The 27,211-nt window shown below is 42.4% G+C and overlaps 1 protein-coding gene across 2 annotated transcripts in view; it reads left to right on the forward strand.

Annotated features, from left to right (window-relative positions):
- Nucleotides 1–13,271, forward strand: part of FNDC5 (fibronectin type III domain containing 5) — a 49,956-nt gene extending 36,685 nt beyond the window's left edge. Inside the window, exons 5-6 of one of the 2 annotated variants that reach the window (XM_034413226.3) lie at nucleotides 3,924–4,057; nucleotides 6,778–13,271. In XM_034413226.3, the coding sequence (XP_034269117.1) occupies nucleotides 3,924–4,057; nucleotides 6,778–6,819 (176 nt within the window). In that variant the 3' untranslated portion in view covers nucleotides 6,820–13,271. Of the gene's footprint in view, nucleotides 1–3,923; nucleotides 4,058–6,777 lie in introns of those variants that run through there. The other variant, XR_009622513.2, reaches the window with a different exon arrangement.
- The last annotated feature ends 13,940 nt before the right edge of the window (nucleotides 13,272–27,211 follow it).

Here is a 27,211-nt window from a genome sequence, read left to right on the forward strand (position 1 = left end):
TCACACACTTCCCAGGGGCTAGCATCCGAGGACAAATCCTGAATTGCAAAGATCATTTGGAGGTGGCAGATACTTCTAATGTAATCCCTGCATAGATTGCCCCTGTGACTATGTAGGACAGATGGGGAGGAAGCTAACCACCAGATTGCAAGAGCACAAATGAATGGTCAGACGAGGTGGTAGCCTCTCATTGCAATGAACAAGGACATACATTAATTTCACAGCTACTAAGTGTGTTGGCTGAGCAGGTACAAAGATAGCCAGGGAAATGATTGAAGCCTGGGAAACAGACCCCTTGTCAGTCAACAGGTGTGCTGATTTACCACCAGTTTATTAGGTACTTAGGAGCCGAGGACTTGGCTGCACAAAGAAACAAGAGCCAACGACTGGCCAGCCATCAAGACTCCAATCAACAAATAAAAACCCCCACACAACCAGGCACCACATAAATACTATGCATAGAATAGCTCAAAGCACACATTCTGTTAGAGAGAAGTACCCTGAGGATGGGCTCAAGCACAAGACTGAAAACTTAGAAGACTAAATCTCTGGTCCTGGTGACTGACCCAGATTGGATCCTGTGATAATGCAAGTATTTCAATAACTCAGCATGATTGCAAAAATGCATCAGATTTGGCACTCTGATTTGCAAAGTAAGGAGAGTTGCAGCCTTCCATTTTGCCAGTTTGCAGTTGCAGGTAAACTCTAAAGTATCCACCTCAAATCATTATCAATGGTTTGCCCATTTATCATTGGATTTTAGTGGATGCACTCCTATCACCCAGTCATTCCGGTATGCTGATGGGAGGGTTGGTTTGCAACACATTTTATCCAGCTAATTCCTTGCAATCCTAAGTACCGTATTTTTCGGACTATAAGATGCTCCGGACCATAAGATGCTCATTAGCTTTAGAGGAGGAAAACAAGAAAAAAAAATCTGCCTCTGCCTCCCAGCATCCATCCAGTATTCATCTGGCTAGCATCCTTGCTGCAAACAGCAACAGCCTGGTCAGTTTCAGCATGTTATTGCAGCTCCAGCACATGACTCGTCAGGGCTCCACTCTGTTGTGCCCACCACTGGTCAACTGAGCTGCTGCTGCTGCTGCTGCTGCTGGGGAACGCTGGAGCCTTCGCTGCCGAGCAGCTGATTGATGACTGGATTTGGCTCCCGGAATACTGCCAATCAATTGTTCTAGGCAGTGGGGATCACTGCCACCGCCACAGCCCGTTTGCCGCCACCGTTTGCCACTGCTGCCACCCATTTGCCAGCTCCCATTTGCCACTGCCATGGCCCGTTCACCGTGGCCCATTCACTGTGGCCTGTTCACTGCCGCTGCGGCCTATTCACTGTGGCCCATTCGCCGCCATTGCGGCCCATTCGCTGCGGCCTGTTTGCCACTGCCACAGCAATAGGTGGCAGCAATCCCCGCCACCTAAAACAGCTGATTGGCGCCGCACCAATCCCTCTCTCCCCTGCTGCAATATTTGCTCTATAAGATGCACAGACATTTCCACCCACTTTTTTGGGGGGGGAGTGCATCTTATAGTCCAAAAAATATGGTATATCAAAATTGTTCAAAATGCACAAAGAAGTTTAAAGAAAAGTTTGGGAAGCAAATTTGTTTTTACAAAGTTATTACTACTGATCTTACCATGATTCACTTAACAACTGTGTTATTAACTGCAGTGATTCACTTAACAACTGTGACAAGAAAACTTATAAAATAGGGCAAAACTTAACAACTGTCTTGCTTAGCAATGGAAATTTTGGGTTCAATTGTGGTTGTAAATTGTGTGTATTGTGTATCATATCGGGAGACAATAATCTAATGTAGATTATTTGTTGTAACAAAGTGTTTTATGATATTTGATATTTAATTATGATATTGCCATCATGAACTTCCCCAGTTGTCCCAAAGGTGCTTTTCAAAAGGCAACTGGACTTTCTTGTTTTTTTCCTTGAAAATTTTCCCTTCTCATCCAAGAAGCTTCTTCAATTCTTGGCTTGGTTGAACTGAAGAAGCTTCTTGGATAAGAAGGGAAAGGTTTTCAAAGGAAAAAGTTCAGTTGCCTTTTGAAAAGCAGCTGTGGGACAGCCCTGACCTGGATGATTGAGAATCATGTCCCGTGTTTCCCCGAAAATAAGACCCTGCCTTATATTTTTTTGAACCCTGAAATAAGCGCTTGGCCTTATTGCCATGCGCTCAAAAGCCTGATTGGGCTGATTATCAGAGGACGTCTTATTTTGGGGGAAACAGGGTGTGTATTTATTCAGGTGGTATGCCTGCCCATCTTGACAAGTGTCTCTGAGTAGTGAACAAGGTTAAAATAAATTAAAAACAATTCCCATCACAAATACAAAAACTAAAATGCACAACAGCCAAGAAAGACATCATAACTGGCAATCACTAGCACAGCCTGGACCTGGGACCCTTTACGTGCTTGGGGTCCTTGGCCAGACCCAGGCCTTTAGGGCCTTATGAAAGGCTATCAGGGTCAGAGCCTTCTACTCAATCAATAAAGATGATTAGGGGGTAGAAGCTAAATCATACAAAGACCGGTTGCAGGAATTGGGTATGCCTAGTGAAAAGAAGGATTAGGGGTGACATGATAGCAGTCTTCCAATATTTGAGGGGCTGCCACAAAGAAGAGGGAGTCAAGCTATTCTCCAAAGCACTAGAAGGTAAGCAAGAAGCAATGGATGGAAACTAAACAAGGAGGGAAGCAACCTAGAATTAAGGAGTAATTTCCTGAGAGTTAGAACGATTAATTAGTGCAATGACTTGCTTCCAGAAGTTGTGGGTACTCTATCACTGGAGGCTTTTAAGAAGAGATTGAACAACCACGTGTCTGAAATGGTATAGGGTCTCCTGGTTGGGTAAGGGGCTGGACTGGAAGACCTCCAACTTCCCTTCCAACTCTATTATTCTGTTCTGTTATTCTTTCCAGGATCACGTGTATCCATCCCATTAAGCCCAAAGAAAGTCCTGAATGGTATAGGATCTCCTGCCACTGGCAGGGGGGGTGGACTAGAAGACCTCCAAGCAGGGGTGAAATCCAGCAGGTTCTGACAGGTTCTGGAGAACCAGTAGTGGAAATTTTGAGCAGAGAACCGGCAAATGCCACCACTGGCTGGCCCCAGAGTGGGGTGGGAATGGAGGTTTTGCAATATCCTTCTCCTAGGAGTGGGGAGGGAATGGGCATTTTGCAGTATCCTTCCCCTGCCACGCCGGCAGAACCAGTAGTAAAAAAATTTGGATTTCACCACTGCCTCCAAGGTCCCTTCCAACCCTATGGAGAATGTTTCACATGGTGGACACCACAGCAGAAAAGGCATGCCTCCTGGGCCTCGGCAACCAGGCATCTGAGGACTGGACCAAGAGCACTGCCATCCTGGCACAGTGGGGAAAGACAGTGTTTCTCAACCCTGACAACTTATAAATGTGTGAACCTGGACTCCCAGGATCCTCCAACCAAGGTTGAGGAAGACTGCTCCAAGAGCTCACTTTATCATCGGTGATTTCTTTTATTTCCAGAGCAACTGCTCACAAAGTAGATGGGGTTGGGAACGAGAGAATGACCCATAATCAGCCAATGAGGCTCCATGACTGAAGGTGGAATTGCACCTGCCTCTTTCGTTGGAACCATGTTATCCCATTGGCCCTCAGTTTGACCAGTTCTCTAGATTTTGACACTAAAAGAGAAGAAAAGCAGCCCTGTTTAAATGTATGAGTGTACCTGCCCCCTTCTCAGTTGCTTTTGTCGCCCTGCAGAACTTGGGACATTTAGAGAGCGCAAAGCAGCATTCTGCAGAGAAGTCACCTGGGAGCTCCCCTCCCTCCCTCCCTCCACCAGGAGGATGGTTGGAGGTGCTTGTGGGACCTTCAGGAAATCCTGATCTGTGACCTCTTTCCTTCCCTCAGGGGTGATTGCCCTGTTCTGCAGGCAGTACGACATCATCAAAGACAACGAACCAAACAACAATAAGGAGAAAGCCAAGAACACATCAGAAAACAGCACCCCAGAACACCAGAGTGGGGGCCTCCTGCGTAGTAAGGTGAGGAGGAGGGTAGGGAGGGATGGGCACACACAAAGCAACTGGTATTTCCCAATAGAGCTTCTGGAAAATTCAATTTCTATCCTCCCGCCCTCCATCATCCTTCATAGAAAGAGGGGTAGAGTCACGCATAGGTTACAGCCAGAGGCAGCATATATAGGGCAAGAGTCCCAAAACACCCCGAGGCTTTTCCCATTGGCATCCTTAGCAGAACCCAGCATTTGCTGTGGCCATAAGAAGTACTTCCAGCATTTGGAAGAGGTCTCCTCTTTCCTTTCTGAATTCTTCTCTGTGGCTTGTTTTGCAGGCCAGAAAGGTTGCATAATCATAAAGTGAGGCTAGGCCAATTCCACGGGCCGAGATAAAAATGAGATTGCCAGCCTATTGGAGACATGTGTGAGTCACTAATCATGAAAAGCTCCCATTCTGCTGTATCATACACCCCATGAAACCCTTTTTATAATATACAGGTACAGTTAACATTTTAATAAATGCAAGATGTCCAAATGCAGGTTAGCTGCTCCTAACCATTGCAGTTATCCAAGAAAACAGAACAAAATATATCGCCTGAAGAACCATCCTAACTGTTCTAGAAAGTCTTCTCTTAGCCTCTTGTTTAACTACCCCAGGGAAAACCTGTTCCCATAATTCCATCTCCAAAGTGGGACTTACAGGTATATCACCTTCCCCTCTGCCCTGTGCACCAGCTTTCCTTGCCCCACCCAGCCACGAAAGGCTGCACAGGGGATGAAGAAGGAATGATGTCCCTGCTACTGCTGGGTTTCCTCGTGGCAGTCCCTGCCCAGGCCCTGGCAGGAGACCCATGGTTGCAGGGCAGCAGATTCTGTGATGCTAAGAGAGGGGAAGGGAGCTCTGGCCTGAGCAAGCGGTGGTAGCAGTTCAGCAGGCCTGGCTGGGCACTGGTGGAACTGCGAGAAGCCACTAGTCCAGAGCACCCATTAAAAAGTCTTAAGGAAGGTGCAGTACTGCAGCTACTTCAGCTGACTTAGCTAGTTCAGCAGATCAAATCTCACCGGCTCAAGGTTGACTCAGCCTTCCATCTTTCCGAGGTGGGTAAAATGAGGACCCAGATTGTTGGGGGCAATATGCTATTTAGTATACTGTCTTTGGTGTAAGCTGCCCAGAGTCCTCGGAGAGTGGGCGGCATAGAAATATGAATAATAATAATAATAATAAAAGTCTTAAGGAAGTGTGAGATTTTAAAACATCCAAAATTTATACTCACTAATTCGACAGACAACTCTGATGTATAAACAAAGAAGGTTTATTGAATTGTGTTCGCAAAGGCAGGCCTCCATGTCCCTTCCCAATTTGGATTGAGATCGTGAAGTGCGCTTTTCAAGTTTCACATCATGCATTTATACATTTCCACACAATATATGTCACGCCTAAGATCCCTTACATTCTGTGTTCAGGACAAACGTCATTACCCCTGCCTTGTTACAACAGGATCTATCTTATCTTGTCTTTTACTATTTGGCCGGAGCGTGGGCTTACTTCCTTGAACATTCAGATCGAGCTGACACACAGTGATTAGCTCTTTATCATTTGTGGTTTTTATTTGGCCTTGCTACTGAAGCTTGCAGTAAGAGTTATTGACTTAAAGTATTTTATAATTCTTCTGATACATTTTATAAAAGAGTAACTTTCCATCCATTCTCACAGAAGGAGGACAGGACCAGGAGCTACATTTTTACAAATAAATTCATCTACGGTGTGACAATAAGTAAGAGCATGTTAGTTGTGCATTTACCAACATAGGCATTATCTGCCAGCTGCAGCTCAGCAGCATTTTGAAGACTGCAGAAATACTTGACTTAAAAACATTCATTTAGCAACTGAGATTACAACAGAACTGAAAAAAGTGACTTACAACCAGTCCTCATACTTACAACATTCCCAATTGCAGATGCTAAACAAGGACATCTTCTTGTGCAAATGTCCTGAATCTTTCTGTCTAGGCAACACTCACAATAAAAGCAATCAGGTGCCCTAAAAGCTCTTCAGTTTGGCACCTAAAAATGAATAAATAAAATGTCAAGTATTCCAAGCTTCACTACAAGGTTTAATATGGAGGAGCTGATTCATTTTGATTCCTCCTTTGATATTGGAGGTGCAGAGGCAGCTGGAGTTTCCCAAAGCAGGAAGGCTAATTATGTCAACAACCTGGCACTGAGCCAAGCCAAATATTAAATGATGGAGGGGTGTAGAGAGACCCGATTCAGGAAGCTGCACTCTGGATTGACAGAGGCCATCTACTTCATCCCTGGATGGCCTGATCCAGCCACGCTGTGTTGAACATCTGGGGCAGGGACTGCTAGCTCCAAGTCAGGGGACCTCTGTGAGTGTTCTTTATGCACAGAGACACCTCCCTAAGAGTATAGCTTTAAGGTGTATTCAGGTACCTGGATACCCTAAGTCCCTTACACTAAGTCCTCCCATCAATCTATTTTGGAAGAAGAAACCCTAAGCAATGAGAGTTGGACTTCTTTCTAGCCATGCACTCAACTGACTTAACACTTTTGGTAGACACATTCTAGTTCAGGAGTGTCCAACATTGGCAACTTTAAGACCTGGACTTCAACTCCCAGAATTCCCCAGCAAGTCTTAAAGTTGCTGAGCTTGGACACCCCTGATCTAGACTGTCCTAAGGCACAATGTCTTGACATTTATCATTGTATTCCTTTTCTCTCTTCCAGTTTCCAAAAAACAAGCCCTCAGTGAACATCATTGAAGCATGACAGCTGCACCTCTTTTCACCTTCCTCTCTTCATTTTCCTCTCCAAGATCTGGCAGCCAAGAGGTGAAATACTATTAGACTTCCTGCTCAACTGGCTCAGTTAAAACCTCCCCATTTTTGCAGTGGGAAAAAGAAAGTCTGACAAAACTTTGCAAAATGAAGAGAAAGACTCTGCAAGGAAAACAGCCTAATGGGAATGTTTCCATGAAACTGTCCAAAAACCCAGGGCCAGTCTTCAATAACAGAACTAGCTTAGATCTCTCCAACTCCATGCTTTTCAGATGTAATGAGCGATAACTCCCCTAATCTCCAGCAGGTATGACCTTTGTGTCTGGGGATTATGGGAGATGAAATCCACACATTTGAAGGGGACCTGAATAGGGAAAACTGAATTACATTTGCTGCCAGAGATAATAAGATGTTATATGTCTCTTCCTTGTCCCACATCCAACTCCTGGAAAATAGTCCATCTTGTTGCTATTTTGCTTTTTGGCTACCGTGGTTAAATTTTTAAGGAGGACATGCTATCCTGTATTTCAGGCATCACTGCCTTAGTCTCTCCTTCTGGTGGTAATATTGGAGACACTTTTCCTTGGACTAAACAAAATGTTTGGCTTCACGATGAATTCCATTGCAGGATCTTGTTCTTTGTGCATCAAGCACTTATAAACTGTTTGGAGGCATTCAATGTTCTTTCTTTAAAACAAAAAAACAAATCAGAAGCACATGACATTTTCCACCTGGGTTCTCAGGGCTCCATTAGCTGCTGTTGCTGCTTTCAGATTATTTTGAGCAGTTGCGTAAATCATCTTATTCTCACGATTTGTGGGATAATCAACACAGAATGCAAAAAAGATAAAGATGTTCCAGGTTTACAGAACAATGAAGTTTGACAGCACCATACAGAAGAACTGAACACATGCTGTTTTCTCCTCTTAAATAGGGACAGGATAATATCCCACCGCTGTCGCAAATATATGGATTTTATATCCCCTTAATTTTTTCAAATATGTCTTTGCAATTATAGTTTAGGGTAGTTCTGAAAATTATACAATCAGATGATCCACCAAATCAGGTTAAAGAGAGGAGGGTCTCACTTACTATCGTGTTTCATAGCCAAAGGGGTGTGTCATAGGAATCCATAATAAGCACTTCCTGTTTGGCCCCAACAGTTAATCCTCTATTTTGCACACTCAGAATATCAGTTATCAGTTTTATGAAACAATCCAAGATAAGGGCGGTAAGTGTCTGCCATTAAATGTTTTAGTCCCCTTTTTGGGGGGGTGGTCACAATCACAATTCATGCCCTATTAATTTCCTTTTGCAAAAAAGCATTTGCATTTGCCTGTTTTAAATTTACTGTTTTCTTGGCTGGACCTTAATTTTAGGGCAAGTAAAAAAAGTAATCAATTACTTGGTCAGAAAACTGGAATTGAGGCCTTACCTAGCCAGTTCCCTGGCTCCTCAGACAGATCACCCTTTCTACTATTCCTTTTCAGTGGGGTCTGCTGTGATGCATCCATAATTGTGTGCCAAGCAATTGCAATCTGGTCCATGAAAAGTATTAGTCCTTGCAGGATCTCCAATTTAATATTAAGAGCATTACATCTGAGTAGCTGGCACCAATAAGAGTTCTTGCATTCCTGAAATCATTCCCCAACTGTGTTTGAATGCTCAGTTGGGGGAAGAAAAGATCCCAGATTAAAGGTCTCTGGCAATTTGCCATGGCCATCTCACCATAGGACAATTCGCTGCTGGACCAGAATTACATTAATATCAAAGAAATGGTGGAATAGAATCATTAAATAGATGATGCAAAAGGAGGGACAGAATGAAATGTGAATGGCAAAAATTAAAATAATTTTTATTTATTTTAAAATAATTAAATAGAATTGTTAAATTGTCCCACAGAGAGTTGGTGGTGGCAAGTTGTCCTGTTCCCCTGATTAATGCAGGGTGAGGAGGAGACTTTATAAATGGAGTGTTACTTAAACTTTCCTGCAAGCACTCAAGAAAAGCGGGCCCTTGGAATGTTAATGGATGTTGTTTGAGGGAGGGGATTCAAGAACTGGATTTGAAGTGAACTTACAAAATTGTGAATTTTGTTAGTGCTGCCTTCACCTGCCTTATTAGCAAGACATATTTTTTTAATTAGTTAAACTTTACTGCTGTAAGATCAAAATGTGGGGGGAATCTTTTTAATTCATGTATTTATGCCCTGCCTTTCTTTTCTCAATGCAGCCTTGCAATCTGCCAGATCTGTGAAGGACGAGGCCAGGCTGGGTCTTGTGCCTGGGTTAGGATAGGAACTACTTTCCTACATTCAAAGTCCACCATGCTGGTTACTCCATGACAGAAACCCACAAACTGAGCCAAATCAGGATATAGTGGATGAAGGAGCAAACTCAAACTGCCTCCTTCCAGGTCTTAATTATATAGCTCTTGCTACATATGCAATTGCAGTTGAAGTTTTAAAAACGTATTTCTTTTCATTCTATTTGAAAATCACTACAGCTTTGCCCCAAAACACAGGCAATCTCCACCGTCCAAGCCTGCTGTCTTTGTAGACTGCAGTTTCCATCATCCCCTGTAACCCAGCTTATTTGGAAGATGTCAAGTCTGTCTGATGACTGGCAGAGTTTCTTCATCAAAGTGGGTTGATAATCTTAGCCTTCCATACAGTGGTGCCGTTTAGAATTTTCAATATCTCTGCATAGATATGAGCTAATATATGAATTTTTCTCCACTCAAGTCCTGAAACTAGATAAAGAGAATCTATTCCACCAAATGAGTCAGAAATTATATTTGTTCATGCATTTATTGAGAAAAATGATCCAAAGCAGGGGTGAAATGCTCCTGGTTCGGACCAGATCGCCCAATCCGGTAGCGATGGTGGCGGGTGGTTCAGAGAACCGGTAGCAAAAATCCCTGCACGCCCCCTCCCCATGCCCAGGTGAGCAGCGCAATCATCAGAGGCTTTTTTTTTTACTTTTAAAAGCATTTTTTCTACAACCTCTTCAGCCCCAAAAAATGCTTTTAAAAGTTAAAAAAAAAAGCCTCTGATGATCACGTGGCTCAGCTGGGATTGTCAGAGGCTTTTTAAAGCATTTTTTTCTACAACCTCCTTGGCCGAAGAGGTTGTAGAAAAAATGCTTTTAAAAGAAAAAAAAAAATAGTTGGCCATGCCCACCCAGTCACATTACCCTACCATCACCAAGCCACACCCACAGAACCGGTAGTAACAAATTTTACATTTCACCACTGATCCAAAGCTACATATTTATGTGTAGCAAAAGTAGGCAAACCTTTGCTTTCAATAACTGGTGTGCCTGCCTTATGTAGTAGTAACTGCAACTAAGCATTTCATGTTTTAGGTCATTCTTATGCAGAAATATATTGAAAATTCAAGGGAGTTTGCAACTGTTTTTCTGCACTAGTGCAGCTAAAAACAGATCCCTGCATGAAGGGATATATATGCAGAAAGAACAGGCAGCCCATTAAGAAAGGAATTGCCCTTCCTCATCAGGTGTAGGCATGCTGCTCCCTGAAGCCATTCCCTTGTATTTGGGGAAGAGTTGGGTTTTCCCCTCTTCCTTCCAAAACGATGGTGTGAAGCAGGTTTGAAACCATCTCTGTGAATCTCGGTAGGTAAAACTAAATCAGCCTCACATTTCCAAGCCCCCATTTTAAAGAAGGCCTGGGAGACCCAATGCTGCTCATTAATTGCGGAGCGTAAGTTGTGTTCCAGAGGACCTATGCACAAACTAATTATTTTTTCCAGCATTATTTAAGCTGCTTCCATGCTGCTCCAAACAGCTGGTTCTTCCATTCCATACTAATATAGCCCTGGGTTTACAGTATGTTCCTTTGCTAAAAGCACAAGTGGCAGAGAATATGAAATGCTGAGATGGTTGAGATCTTTGACTAAATTTTATCTCAGACTCAGACTTGGTGCTCACTTTATATGTTCCCTTGAGCCATAATGCCATTTGTTAAGTTTTGACCTATTGTAATGAGAATTCCAGCAATACGGTTTCATGCACTGTATGAATCTGCTCACTTTACTTAAGATGCTCTCCTGTGATAGGTGTCTCAGTGGGAAGGTGAAGCCTGATGTACCGGATGCCAATGGACAGGGAGGAATGGTTGAAGAAATACTTCTTGACCTCCTTCAGGAACAGGTGACTGATCAATGCTGGACATTGACAGGACATCATAATCCAACAGGGCTCTTTTTTTAATAGTAATGTTATTAAAGGTTGTATTTACAAAGGGAAGCTACTACAAACTAAAAAAGTATAAAAATAAAAGAATGGAAGGCGCAGAAAAGAAAAAATGGAGAAATAGAAAAGAAAGAAAAAATAAAGGAGAATTTTGTAAAAAAGAATATATATATATCTAAAATGGGTTCTCCCTTCATCACAAGTATAAACAATTTTAGTAACTTATCACCTCCTCTTAGAAGGCAACAAATGTTACCTTCCAACTGAAGGGGTACCTATTTATCTACTCACATTTACATGTTTTCAAACTGCTAGGTAGAACAGATGCTCACCCATCATGCAGTATTTGAGTCTCAAATGGCCAACCTCCTGATTGGCAAGCCCCACATCTTAACTACTAGGCCACGGTGCCCCACATATCCCATCTCTTAGCTATAAACAAATCTATAAAGCCTCATCATTTCAGTTCTGTCAGCAAAAGTCAATTAAAGATTACCAGAGATAATGGCACATCTATTTTAACCTTGATTAAATAAATTAGCTTTGTATTCCTTCCTTTTACTTCTAACAATCCTAATCTTTATTTCATCAAATAATGTTATAGAGTTTGATTTTTTTTTCTTTTTTCTTTTCCCTTTTTAAAAAAAATCTTCAAAATGTTAACAAACCTCTTTTGTAAATCTAAAATAAGAAAATAATCCAAAAAAATTTCCCAATAAACCCCTTGGTTTATTGTTTGTACTTGCCTTTTAATTATTACAACATCAGCCAGTTTCTTTTGTATGATCAATATATCTTATTCCATATCATTCTTGTAGCCTGTCATTTGTTACATTGACTTTCAACTCAGTCTTGACCTTGTCAGGTAAAATTTGTTCTTCTTCAATAACATCTTTTAGATGTCTTTCCATAGAGGCAGGTGTCACTGCTAACACAATTAATTTATGAATCCATTCTTCAAAAATATCCTTCAGAGTGTCTAATATTAGCATATTGCTCAAGTCTGTAATTATTAGAGTTTATGTGTTCTTTAATTGTAATCTTTAGTTCCCTCTAATGTCCAATTATTAAAATTATATATATCTCACAAAACAAAAGCATTTTCCCATAAGGATTCCTTTTAATTCCAAAATCTTATTCAAATTTATCTGGAACCTTAGCCTGTTTATAACTTTCTAAAATCAACATTTTAATCTCCTTTTTGCTGTTTATCCCCCTCCCCAAAATACGTTCTTAAATTTGTCCTTAAAATCTCTTTTGCCAAGAATTTATTTAGTATTATTTATTAAATTTCTACACAGCCCATTTCATCACCTAAGTGACTTTGGGGAGTTTACAACAACAATTGAAGGGAAATTTAGCAGGTGCTGTCAAACTTGTCAATGCAAAGGTTCTTAATAGCTGAAAAGAGGTAAATTTAGTGTCCTTTCAAAGGTGCCGACCATGGTTTGAACAAGTTGTCAGGGCTCTAGGGAAGGGTCTGCTATCTTGTGATCTCTTCACAAGCATTTGTGGGCAATCCCAAGTCCAGAGAATCCTTGTTTAGAGAGGTACAAAGAGCTGGCCCACTCGGGGCTCTCTGCTCCTCATGGTGGTCGTGTCAACACAATGTTTCGTGGATCTCTTCAGTCTGCCATTTCTTTCTCCAGATGTCCCAACATGGCACTTTTTAGGCTTCTCTAACCTTTCCTTTTAACTTTCTTAGATGGATTTTCCCCAAGTAAATTGCTCTGATACACCACACAGAAGAGGCTATAGTGCTAGATAGTATCAGTAGAGATGGTTTCATGATAACATGTGAAATATCTTCATAATGAAACTCTCATGACAGCATTTCTGTCTTGGCCAGTTTTCAGCTATGGGAGTTACATCCAGAGGGTCCTAATGAGCAAAGCAGCATCACTTTTGTAGGTAACTAAAATAGTGAGTCAGGCTTGAGACATAGTTTTCCCTACTCCTCATGCTCCTTGTGCTGGCCATGTCAGATGGCCCTTCTGAGTTGCAATTCCAAGATGCCTGGAGAGCACCAGATTGAGGGAGTCCCTTTTGAAATGAGGTCCTACTACATCAAATTCCAAACAAGGTACCAGCATTTATGGGGCAACCCATTACACGCTTTGCTCTGTTCAGCACTCACCAAAAAGGAGGCTCGGAACAAGTTGTTTGGCTTGGGACATAGTTGTTACCTGTGATAACAATTTAAGCAATAAACCATATTTTTAAAAATACATTGAAAGGGTGATCTCATTTGAATGGAAATACGTATCAGTTATTAAAAAGATCACTTATCCCCCAAGCTGGACTTAGGAAAGCATGCTGTAGCAGGGTTTAAATAACTATAGGGGAAGGAATTATTCTTAGCAATTATTCTAAACCAGAGGCGATATTCAGCAAGTTCTGACCAGTTCTGGAGAACCAGTAGTGGGAATTTTGAGTAGTTCGGAGAACCAGTAAATACCACCTCTGACTGGCCCTGCCCCCATCTATTCTCTGTCTCCCGAGTCCCAGTGGATCGGGAGGAAATGGGGATTTTGCAGTAACCTTCCCCTGGAGTGGGGAGGGAATGGAGATTTTAAAGTATCCTTCCCTTGGAGTGGGGAGGGAATGGAGATTTTAAAGTATCCTTCCCCTGCAACACCCACCAAGCTACGTCCATCAAACCATGCCACAGCCACCAAGCCATGCCCACAGAACTGGTAGTAAAAAAAATTGAATCCCACCACTGTTCTAAACCTTATGTCTCAATTAATAATATGCACCAAAGTGCTACTTTTGAGACCTTTTTCACATGTGGCATGTATAATGGAGTTCTTGGATTGTACCATTTCAGCTGGCAGATCAGGTGGGGAAGGAAATTAATGTCAATGATGAACCTACAGGATTAGCTGCATATCAATTGGGGTACTTCCTTGAGTAGCTCAGCCCTCACAAGCTTGGAATTGTTTACGTTAGGCTACAACAATATCCTCTCTTCCTCTCCCCCACCCTCTCTCTCTTCCTCTCTCTCCCTTCCTCTCTCTCTCTCCCTCTCTCTCTCTCCACCTCAATTATGGACAGGCAACAACCAAAGAGACTCAAGAGGGCAGATTCATAGATTGCACTAGGGTGTAAATCACTTAGCTGGCTTCATTTAGTTTTGGAAGGACGGGATAGGATAAAAGATAGGGTAGGGTAGGGTAGGGTAGGATAAAATAGGATTAGGATAGGATAGGACAGGACAGGACAGGACAGGACAGGACAGGACAGGACAGAATAGCTTTATTGGCCAAGTGTCATTGAACACACAAGGAATTTGTCTCCAGTGCATACAGGTAATCCTCAAATTATGACCACAATTGAGCCCAAAATTTATGTTGCTAAGTGAAACATTTGTTAAGTGAGTTTTGCCCCATTTTAAGACCTTTCTTGCCACAGTTACTAAATGAATCACTGCAATTAAGTTAGTAACCCGGTTGTTAAGTGAATCTGGCTTTGCCATTGATTTTGCTCGTCAGAAGGTCGGAAAAGGAGATCACATGACCTTGGGACACCACAACCGTCATAAATATGAGTCATTTGCCAAGCGTCAGAATTTTGATCACATGACCCTGAGGATGCTGCAATGGTCATAAGTGTGAAAAAAGGTCCTATGTCATGTTTTTAGTGCCGTTGTAACTTTGGATGGTCACTAAATGAACTGTTGTAAGTCGAGGGTTGCATCAGTTGGAGCAGCATTAAGGCCCAATAAATGACCTTCGAGAAGTACATTTATTTCCAGGTCAAGGCAGTGGGTATCCTGTAACCCCCATGCGGCACTCACAGGATATGCTTATCAATAACATTCCTGCCATTTTTCCAGGTGCAACTCAGCGGATGCAGGTGTGGTTAGAAGCAGGAAAGCTTTTTCCCTCGGCCAGAGAGGAACGAGGGGCTGGTTTTCTCTTTATTTTCTCTTCACGTAACTTTTTTTGGCACCATTGTAACTTCAAACAGTCACTAAATGAACTGTTGTAAATCAAGGACTACCTGTACATACAAACAACAAAGTAATATAATCCAATAGTAGAAGGTAGTAGGAAAGATGAGAAGGATAACAGTAATATAGCCCTACTACATGGGTACTACATCTTTAGACGGTGAGAATTAGGTGTTCAGCAGAGTGATGGCACAGGGGGGAAAACTGTCTTTGTATCTGGTTGTTTTGGCAGGCAATGCCCTACAGTGGTGTCCCGAGGGGGGAAGCTGAGCCAGTTTATGTTCAGGAGGTGAGGGATCTGCAGAGATTTTCTCAGCCTTTTTTTCTTTGATCCATGCAGTATACAGGTCCCCAAGGAAGGCAGGCTTAGTGCATCAGTTGTGGTTTCTATATCCATTTATGACTTAGTTTGGCCATGAACATAGCTAATTGGTAGCACTGAATTAATGCTCAATATAAGGGCACATTTTGGAGGGAGGGGCTAAATGCTTGGCTCTAGGTTGCTCCTGGAAATATCTGAGAGGTGCATTCTTCCATTGTCAAATCCTGAGTAGCAAGAACCTGGGCATTTGGCCCTGTTTAATTTCTTCAGGGTGATTCAGTGGCACTTGTGAACTTCCTTTAAAGGGAGAGGCCTTTGTTTGGATAATTAAGGCTGAGGAATTCTGGGAGGTGAAGTCGACACATCTTAAAATGGCTGAGATTGCGAAATACTGATCTAGATATCTCCCCAAGCTTTCCTAATCCTTCTCCTTGGCTCAGAATTCCTCCACCCATTTCCCATTTTTATCTTAGCCTAACCCTTAAACATGTTCTCTTGATTAAACAACAAGCAAATGAAAGCCAATTTAAAACTTCATTGCTGCATGGGAAACATTTTTTCAGAAGTAGCCACTAATAAAGAGGGAACAACAACCATTTCATAATGTTGTAAAACCTCCCTTCCCCAGATATCTCTATCCTTAAGGAAGAATTCATTTTTAATTGCAAACATTCAGTATTTACTAAGCCTGGAATCCTGAGAAGGTGTCGTCCAGCCAACTGTGCAGCCATTTTCAATTTGGGTTGGGTTCCTCAAAGTTAGAAGCAAGGAGCAAAAAGAGGCATGGAAGAACAGCTGAATGTGTATATAATCCTTGTGGTTTTCTTGGCATGGTTTTCCAGAAGCGGCTTGCCATTACCTTCTTCCTAGAGCTGAGAGAGAGAATGACTGGCTCAAGGTCATTCTGTTGAGTTTGCACTTAAGAGAGAAGTGAAAGTCAGAATGTCTTCGTTTCTAGCTTGGGTCCTTTAACCACAACACCAAACCGGCTCTCAGATGTACCTTTACTCTTAAGAAACTAGAGTAACAGCACTGGAAAACCCCATCCAGGATTTGTTAAAATGTGGAGAGGTCTGGAGGCAGAATACTCAACACTGGATTAAATTAGGATTAATATTAAACCTGATTAGATTAGATTTACTTCCTTAGGTTACATGGGAAAAAGTGCAAAGAAGAGCAATTAAGAAGATTAAAGGCCTGGAGACAAAACCATATGAAGAACAGTTGCAGAAATTGAGTATGACAAGCAAAAGAAGGACTAGGGGTCCTTCAGGGGTGAAATCCAGCAGGTTCTGACAGGTTCTGGAGAACTGGTAGCAGAAATTTTGAGCAGTTCAGAGAACCAGGAGTGGAAATTTTGAGTAGTTCGGGGAACCAGAGTGGGGTGGGAATGGGGATTTTGCAATATCCTTCCCCCAGGAGTGGGGAGGGAATGGGGATTTTGCAATATCCTTCCCCCAGGAGTGGGGAGGGAATGGGGATTTTGCAGGATCCTTCCCCTGCCATGCCCACCAAGCCACGCCCACAGAACCGGTGGTAAAAAAATTTGGATTTCACCACTGGGTGACATGATAGCAGTAGTCCAGGATTTGAGGGGCAACCATAAAGAAGAGGGGATCAACTTGTTTTCCAAAGTACCTGAAGGCAAGACAAGAAGTGATGGATGGAAACTAACCAAGGAGAGAAGCAACCTGGAATTTAGGAGAAACTTCCAAACAGTGAGAACAATTAACCAATGGAACAGCTTGACTTCAGAAGTTGTGGGTGCTTCATCACTGGAGGTTTTTAAGGAGAGACTGGACAGCCACTTGTCTGAAATGGTCTAGGCTCCAGGGTCTTCTGCTTGAGCAGGGAGTTGGACTAGAAGACCTTCAAAGTGCCTTCCAGCTCTATTCTGCTTGAGTACCCTTCACTTGGCCATTTCAGGTTTGAAACCTTACCACAAATTAGAGTTCTGTTCTATGTTCTATATTCTATTCTCTCCAAAGATGTAACCCCCACTAAGAAGGACTGGAATCAAAGGGACCCTCTGTCAATAGTTCTCCCAGCCCCCTCCCACTTTGAACAGGAGCAGGATTTCCAGGACCTCATGCAGCCAATGCAGAGGTGTAGAGAACGAACCAAATGGAGTTTGCAAAAACCCTGCCCACACTTAACAGCAGGCCCTTGTGCAGCTCTCTTCCCAGCCTCATTGGAAGAGAAAATGGGGAGGCAAAAGCTTTGCAGCTCACTCAGCCTACACACAGCCTCCTGCCAGCATCAAAGGGAAAGAAGCTGGTGCTGCACTTTCTGTCATTAGCTCCTGTAATTGCACATTTCAAGGATGGAGCAGTACATGCTATTAGAGAACGACAACCAGGGATAAATAATGCTAGCCCAAAGCAACTTCAGTGCTTCAGAGAGGGGATTTTCAATCTATGAAAACCAGCCCCCAGATTCACTGGGGCAACCGATTTAAAGAAGCAGGAATGCATTATGAGCACACACTGGTAAAGAAAGAACTATATATTACATAACTGGGAAGGAAGGTTTGGAGGGACAGAGCAAAATACAAGAGGGCTGCAAACAGCCTCTGCATTATTTAAGAAAGGTCTTTACCGAACCGCATTAAGTGAGCATTTATAAGGTCAGCAGACAAAACATTTAGCTCACAACAAAAATACACCCACAAAATGGGGATATTTTTCCTCCCTAGAATACTTGTAACAATTGAATAGCTTTAAAAAGTTGATACACAGAACTGGTAAAATAATTTCACAAGTGAGAAATGAAATATTTCAGCTTTGAGTGATTTTCCAATTAGGCATAATAATATAGAGTAAACAAAATCCTACATTAAAATTGTTCTGCTACTTGTAAATGTAACAAATATAAAACAAGAAATGTGCTTGAATAACAGAACAGAATAAGAGAGTTGGAAGATTTTAGTAATCACCACCTAAAGCAGGAAACCATACACCAGTGATGGCTAACCTTTTTGCCATTGCGTGCCAAAAGCGGGGGAATGTGGGGTGGTCCCGCACGCGTGTGCCCACACCCATAATTTATGCACCCTGCCCCCCCCGCGCATGCACATGTGACACACACACACCGTGCTCCTCCCTTTTTTGGCATGTGATGGCACAGTGGACCCGGTAGACTCATTTTTCGCCCTCCCCAGCCTCCAGAGGCTTTTTAGGAGCCTGGGGTGGGTGAAAACAGCTTTCCCCATCCCCCGGAGGCCCTCCGGAGGCCAGAAACAGCCCATTTACTGACTTCCAGTGGGCCCAGAAGGCCCGAAAATCAGCTGGCCAGTGCATGCATGCATGCTGGAGCTGAGCTAGAGAAACACTCGCGTGCCCACCAATATGACTCTGTGTGCCACCTACGGCACGCATCCCATAGGTTCGCCATCACGGCCCTACACCATTCTGGACAAATGGCTGTCCAGTGTCTCTTCTTTAAAGCCTCCAATGATGGTGCACCCACAACTTTTGGAGGCAAGCGATTCCACAAGTTTATTGTTCTGTCAGGAAATTTCTCCTTAGTTCTAGCTTGCTTCTGTCCATCCTCTGCTTGGAAACTCCATTGCTTGGCTCACACGGTACCCTAGCAGCAACATCTACAAACAGGATTATTTTCAAATTTCAGATACTTAGTCATTGGTGCTCAGTTGGACAAAGAGACAACATTTAAGTTCCTGCTTCAAAAAAGCAGACCCACAGGTTCTTGATGGCCAAACTGTACTTACAACAAGGACGAAGAGAAGATGAATACCACACACTACACCCTAATGACGTTGCCTGGTTTACAAAATAGAGATTTGTATAAAACCAGGCAATTCTAATTTATTTATGTCAGTGTGGTATGTGAACCCAGTCATTATGTGATTCTGTTTTTGGCATTCAAACATCAAACCCTAACTGTGCTTTAACTTATAATTAGAACACTTATTATTTCCCACAGTTGACGCCACATTGATTGCAGCACACTGTTTCATAAATTATTTTTCAAGTTGATGCTTACCCGCAGAGGATTAAAACATCCATGACACTATCTAAACAGCTTCATAGGAGAGACCTGTGGAAAATGATGTATGTAACCCTGGGCAAACAATATTTGTTTACAAAGAAGTCCAACATTAGCAAGATAAGAATAAAAACAACCAAAAGCTTACTATCCTTTAATAAAATCAGTTACTGCAGTTTTCTTATTCATCTGCAATCTCCAACTGGTTTGTACTTCTCTTGTTTCATCTTATGTTTTAAGAAGCCACATGTTAAGTTTTATATCTGCTCTCTTGCAGTTCAGTTGTATCTACCAGCAAATTCCTTAGCAAGTCCAGTAGAAAAGAAAGGGCCAGTGATCAATTGAAAGTCACATGGAAATTTCCATCTCTCCAATTGACACTATGACTAATGAACCTTCAGTGGACTTTGAATATTCAGAGGCTGAATGAAAAGTAATGCCATCAAAAATTGCCAACAGATGGCAGCATTGATGCATTAGAAACTCTGACATGTTTTTTAGCAACTGTTTTTTCACTTACCTCACAGGAAGTTGCTGTGAGAAAATATTGTTTTCCTGTGGTTGTAAAACATCCATACAGGTAACTAAACAGTACTGAGTGATACCCCTTGCAGTATTTGAGGTTAGATTCTAATCATTTTGCTAATTATGTCTGAATCACCAAAAGCAAAGACGTCTCATTTGTTTTTAACCACCAGGCTATTAATATTGAGAAAGCTCACCCTTATTACAATTCATGGATTGTAGACATGACATATTAAATAAAGTGTCTAAGTTTGTAGTGAGCACTTCTCAGTGCACTTTCAGCAACATACCATGACAGAATTTTTGATTGACAAAAAAGTCCCTAAAAATGTAACAATGGTGAATCCAGAACATTGGATTTGTGAGATCAGAAATTATCTGTGAGAGCAACTGATGAGTTTCACATGAAAAAGGTTAATGAACTGAATATAAATAATCAGATCATGCAAAAAGAAGTTGTCAAGTCTGGTATTCTACAAAAATATGTAGGTCACATTAGTGATGTTCTTTGATATTGAAAGGTTGTGCAAAATGAGTTCTTCATATGCTGACAGGAGAGATAAAAGCGGCAAGTGTTTAAATTTTCCAAAAATCATCGCACAAAAAGAAAGAAATGTCTTTGCAGTAATGTGACATCATTATTATGAGCTAGAAACAAAGCATCACCTGTGGAATGACATCACAAAACCTGCAAAAAACAAATCAATGCTGGCTTTAGCAGGAAGACTAATAATTAACCTTTTGAGACACAAATGGATTCATTTGGATTTCTTTGAACCTGGCACCACTATCAGAAAGCTACACTCCAACTCTCAAAAGTTAGAAGCGCAATTAAGCAGAACTTGGAAGCACAAGAAGGAAATAGAAATTTGCTACAACATAATGCTAGGCCCCTCAGACCTCACAAGTCTGAAGTAATTGTGAAGTTGGATCCCACCATCCAGACTTGGCACCATGTGAATTCCTTTTATTTGAAGAAATACTGAAGAGATGTTTGACTCAAATGAAGACGTGGAAAAGACTACCAGGAGCTGGCTGAAGAGATCAAGTTTGCTCTTTCATGATGACTTAAAAGCTCATCCATTGTTTGCAAATGTGTAGCAAATGATGGTAATTAAATGGAGAAGTTAATACAGGTGACCAAAGAGCTCAGTTCAATGATTATTTTCCTGCTTTATTTACCGAAATATTCCTATTTAAACTAAATTTCTGAAGGTGGAGGCATTACTTTTCATTCAGCCTTAGTGTTTTGCATCCTCGAGTCCTTTTGGTAATAAAAGCTGATCTTCATCCAAGCCTTTTTATCCCTGTGACACGATGACAGTAGAGGATGTTTTAATATGTTGACTTCTGGATTGTGGCCCCAGGATTATAAATAAATTTATGTGTATCTTTCTTATTTTTACAAAGAACTCAAGGTGGTGAACATATTCAACATACCTTCCTTCTCTTATTTTCCCCATGGCAACAACCCTGTGAGATGGGCTGGGCTGAGAAAGAGTAATTGGCCCAAAGTCATCCAGTTGGTTTTCCACAGACTGGAACTCATGGATTAAGTCTACTCACCTTACCTATAATGAGTAGTTGATTCATAACTCGAGGCCATATGATTCAGAAGCGACTTGCAACAGAGATGATAAAACAAAATTTTAAGATACTTTTTCCTGTTAACAAAACAGAAATTGTAACAAAAACTAAGAAAAGACAATTACTAATCAATCAATGTTCATCTTCCGGATCACTTTCAAGACTATGAAGTGTGATAGAGAAAGGGCTGCTTAAATGCAAGGAGATAATAAGGCACATATTTTGAACTGCCCAGTGGTGTAAAAGAGAATTTGCATCCTCACTGACAGATGGTAATCAACTGTTCTAATGGCTTCAATCCTAATCTAACCTATCTCTCAGAGAGACTAGCCAATTTCAAGCCAAGCTGAGCCATGAATCCAGAGCTGAAAATTCACCAGGAAATCTATGGAGATTCTCCGTCCTCCAGGTCACGGTTGTCCCAAAAGTGCTTTTTTCAAGAGGCAACTGAACTTTATGGTTTTTCTTTGAAGACGTTTCGCTTCTCATCCAAGAAGCGCCTTCATTTATTATTTATTATTCACCAGGATAATAAATTGTTTACTATCATACAATAAGCAAATATAATTTCAGGGTAGTTTGGATGCATGGAATTTCAATAGAAGAGCTGCATTCTCAAATTTTTTACTTGTGGTGATTGAGAATTCAGTTGGACTGTTAGAGAGAGATTCTGGGTCAATACAAGTTTTATTTTTTTTTAAAATTATTGCATTTCCCAGAAGTGTAATGAAACTGCAGTACCCAGTCCCACTTCTCTATTCAACCATTCCCGGTTGTTATGAGAACCTTGTTGCCATCATCAGAGAAGGATCTGATGCAGCGGATTTGAAATACTAAAATCCTTTAGTCTAGCTGATGGCTTTTCACTTCTCCCCACTTCTCCCACTTTGCCCCCGCAACATCCACAGGATGAGCTGCGTGCTGTAATCCATGCTGTGAAGTGACCTCCTCCCCTCTCTTTTTGGCCTACTCTGGAGGTACCTGCCAGCCTAGAAACACCCTCTGAACCAGGGATGAAATTCCCTTACCTTCGCTACCAGTTCACAAATGTGAGCATGTGCGCCTCCCCCTCACATGCGCAGAGCCTTCTGCGCATGTGCAGAGGGTCAAAAATGGGACATGATGATGTCCGGGTGGGTGGGCGGAGCCTCCCACCACCAGTGCTACCGGTTAGCCCGATCCGGATAGAACTGGCTGAATTTCACCACTGCTCTGACCTCTGGCTATGCTTGAGAGGAAGGGTCCCAATCAAGCACCAGCCTTCACCCACAGTGCTGATTTGCACTGTCCTGGAGTTGGACTACATGGCCTCCAAGGTTCCTTGGGGGCCATTCTCCTTTAGGACAATTGGTGGTGGCCCAGCCTTCTTGCATCTCTTTGCCTAGGAGTTTCACACATGCTCCAGGGTCTCATCAACTGAGCAGGCCATGGAGAAATCAGGAAAGAAGCTACGTGAATTTGGCTGTCCTCAGGGAAAGGCCAAACTCGACCTGATTCCCTGCCCTTTGCAGAAGGGAGACCCATGTCTGAAATTAGGAGGGATTCTTTGTCCAAATTATGAGATGGCTCCATCCCTGGAGTGTTTCAAATGTCCCGGATAATCACCAGGTGGTTGGGGTGGGCCGCAAATAAGTTTAATAAATAAAAATAGTGTAAGGATTCCTGAGCTGGGCAGGGGGTTGGACTCGATGAGCTCTAATTTCCAACCCTAGGATCCTGTAAGGAAAATGGGATCCTCAGAGTTGGAGCTTCTGAGAACCGGGTAGAGGACAGGTGTAGTTAACCTTGGATAGTCTGAAATAAGCAGCTTGTCTAGCAGGTAACCTTGTCAACAAAGACTTTAGTGTGTGTATGTGTGAGAGAGTGATTTATATTTTCAGGCTACAAGTTTGCAAATCATTACAGGTATTCCTTGACTTACAACTGAAATGGAGCCTGCTCATTACAATTGTTGGTTGTGATAGTCATAAAGTGGGTCACCCATTTGAGTGACCCAACTTTGTGACTTTGCAGGGCTCATTAAGTGTACCCATTGTTTGTACTTTTGGCTTTGCGAAAAATAAGAAGTGAATGCTGTTTTTTGGTCAGAAATTGTACAACAATCTTGTGATCATGGGATGCCGCAAACAGCTGTAAATGCAGGCTGGTTGCCAAGTGACTGCCAGTGGGGGGGGACGGACAGACGACAACCATCAGACCTGTCAAATGGTTGCTAAGCAACCAGTGGTAAGCCAAGGACTGCCTGTCCGGTATCTCTTTTCTGTGTCTCTAGATGGAGGGAGGAGCTGGCAAATGGCTGCACTTAAGAAGTGGCTCCGGTCAGAGCTGTCTCTTCAGTCCAGCATTAGCCGCGACTGGTGATGACAGTGGGGGCAGAGCTGCCCTGAAGCTGTTCCTCAGAGCTGTGGCTCGCAGATGCACCTCCCTGGGTCATTCACCAGCCAAGATCGACAACACAGGTTAAAAATAAGACCCATTCCTAAGTCTTTTAACTTGATTTTATAGGTAAGCCAGAACCTGGGGCACAGAGAAGTAACTTTTACTTACAAATGAACTGCCTAAAAATGGTGGACAATGTTCTCCTTTCTCAAGCTAAGAAACTGCTTGAAGCTGCGTGATGCTTTCAGGAGCACCAAAAACAGCTGGGTAGTAGAAATGTGCGGCTTCAGCGGTCCCCCACCTTAAGGAAGAATGCCATTCAACATTTTTAGCAACAGGTGGCTAAAGTAAGTCTGAGTTGTCCCTAAGTCAGATGTTCCAGAGACAACCAGTAGTGCAGGGATGCAGCAGCATCCCTCCCCACCCCAGAAAGGGAGCTTGCCTTCTTGGCATGCAGAGCCTGAGGGGAATGTGCTGAGCCCTCCAGGAGAGAAGGGAGTTCCCTCCGGCCCCCCAGGAATCTGCTGCCAAGGGGCAAGCTTTCTGGTCTCCCTTAGGGAACCCCACACATCATTTTGGCATCATTGCAAAACAGCAGATACCTCAAGCACACGCCTTGAAAGCCACTGTTCAGGAACCAAAAACCATGAGCGCCAGCAAGGCACTTCCGTATTTCCTCCTCCTGGATTCTCACCTCCATCAGGAACAAAGGTAAGTCCATCACTAGCTGGATCTGTTGCAGCTAGGACCAGAGTGCTAGTGTCCCTGCTGAGGTGCCTTAAGTTCCTAAGGAAATGTGGGGGGGGGAAGCTGCTTTGTCAGAGGTCGCAGGTCCTGGTTATGGGCTGAGCAGGATAGGTCCTGTTTGTCCCTATGAACTGGTCCTGGAAGTGTCCAGTTCATAGGGGAGGGCTGCGCTTTCCAAAGAGGCTTCAGTGAGGCTGAAGAAGAAAAAAGGATGGCATTCCACAGATCTGCACTCATGAGCCAGACAAAAATTGATTTTAGTTTGACCTATTGGAACAGTATTGACCTGTCGCCTTGTTTTCAGGATTTCCACTGCAGGGAAATTGAAGTTTTTCATTAAGAGCCTTTGCATATCTGAAGCAACCAACCTGGAAGTTAATGGCTTTTGAACTGGAAGCCCAGTGAAGGATAAGAGGGATAAGAGCCAGGTTAAGAATTATTCCCCCTAAATGTGAATATGCCATGCATGGCATAAGGATCTGGGACCCCCTTCCTCTGAGCTGTCCAACTTCTTTCAGTAGACTTGAGAGGTTTCACACCACGTGCGGAGGTCTCCAGAACTGAACTGTACATTTATATATTCAATTCCTGCGTGAGACTTCCCCACCCACAATGAAACAAGTTGCTTTGTGCTAATTTATTGCATTCTTGGGTAAGCTAGTAACTTCTTTCCCTTATCTTTACATTTTTCTTTTCCCTTCCCCTTTATCAAATGCCGCACTAACATTGTGTCACCGTTGCTTCGGTTGCCAATCAATCTCTAGAATAGAATAGAATAGGATAGGATAGGATAGGATAGGATAGGATAGGATAGGATAGGATAGGATAGGATAGAACAGAACAGAACAGAACAGAACAGAACCTGGAAGGTACCTTGGAGATCTTCTAGTCCAGCTCACTGATTAAGCAGGAGAACCTATATACCATTTCAGATAAGTGACCGTCCAGTCTCTTCTTAAAAACCTCCAGTGATGGAGCCCCCACAATTTCTGAAGGCAACTTCTGTTCCACTGGTAAATTATCCTCACTATCCTCACAGAGATAGCTGTCAAAATAAAATACTTTCTCTTGGGAATCAAGGACGTTCTCATACCTGGCTGAAGGAGGAGTGATGTCACCAGACCAGCAGATGTTACGTTGATTGGGCCATGTGACTGATCGTTTGAGACGGGGGGGGGAAACGTTTACTTTTAATTAGGTGAAAACCAAGGGCCCCTTCAGAGTTGGTTTTCACCAGATATGTGCCAATTTGATATTTCCATATACACACACAGTGTATATATACGTGTGTATATGTATATATATGTGTGTGTGTTTAGTATATGTATATACGTATAACACTAATATATAGTGCTCATTTTCACAGAAAGCAGCTAGCTTGCCAGTTCACCAAGATTGGCAACTACACATAATTTTATTGTTATAGTTGAATAAATTTTAAGAACCTTTCTCCAAGCAGACTTTGCTACAGATAAGTTTTTATGTGTGACTATAGAGAGAAAACCAGCATATCCTGTGAGCATATCATGGGGGTTACAGGATACCTACTGCCTTGAACTGGAAATAATTGTACCTCTCAAAGATCATTTATCGGGCCTTAATACTGCTCCAACTGATACAGCCCTCGACTTACAACAGTTTTTAGTGACCATCCAAAGTTATGACACTAAAAACGTGACATAGGACCTTTTTCTACACTTATGACCATTGCAGCATCCCCAGGGTCATGTGATCAAAATTCAGACACTTTTTTTTTTTTAATTTGATTTATATGGCGCCCTTCTCCGGAGACTCAGGGCGGCTTACAATGTGCTCAGCAATAGCCTTCATCCTTTTGTATATTTATACAAAGTCAACTTATTGCCCCCACAAACTGGGTCCTTGGCAACTGACATATTTATGATGGTTGCTGTGTCCCAAGGTCATTATAAATGAATCTGGCTTCCCCAGATTCATTTAACAACTTCAGTGCTTCACTTAACAACTGTGGCAAGATAGGTTGGAAACTGGGGCAAAACTCACTTAACAAATGTCTCACTTAGCAACATAAATCTTGGGCTCAATTGTGGTCATAAGTCAGTGACTACCTGTACTGATTCAGAGTTGCTCACAACATTCCCTATTAGTAACAGAAAGGAGCAGGTGGTGGTTCCCCTGATTTAGACAAACAGTGGTTAGGCAAATGCCCACTCGATGTCTTTCGGCCATGCCGGGAAAGCAAGCCTGGTGAAACTTGTGGCTTGTTTATACCTGGGCTAAGATGCAGCTTAGCAATACATTCATGTATTTCTTACATGAAAATACCCAGAAAAGAAAAGGAAGCCACTTGTGCAGAACAATTGGAAATACAGCATTACAGGATGCATGGGATTGAAAAGCCACACCGTCCTCAAAATAGACCGTTTCAGTGTTGATTTCCAAATGATAAAGCAAATTAAATCTAGACATCCATTCTTCATAACCAGCTTCATCCCAAATATTTTTGCGTACAAAAGACACATTCAAACAGGTCATTTCTCCTCAAATTTTGCTGAAATGTGGGAAAAACTAAAATAAGGCCAAAAGCTGTTCACTTTTAAAATTTCTCTGAGCTATACAAGAGAATGATGGAAAGAGCCAGTTTGGTCTAGTGTTTAGCAAGGCACAG

This window comes from Pantherophis guttatus, chromosome 10 (genome assembly GCF_059756535.1).
Source record: "Pantherophis guttatus breed Tessera chromosome 10, ASM5975653v1, whole genome shotgun sequence".
Taxonomy (NCBI): domain Eukaryota; kingdom Metazoa; phylum Chordata; class Lepidosauria; order Squamata; family Colubridae; genus Pantherophis; species Pantherophis guttatus.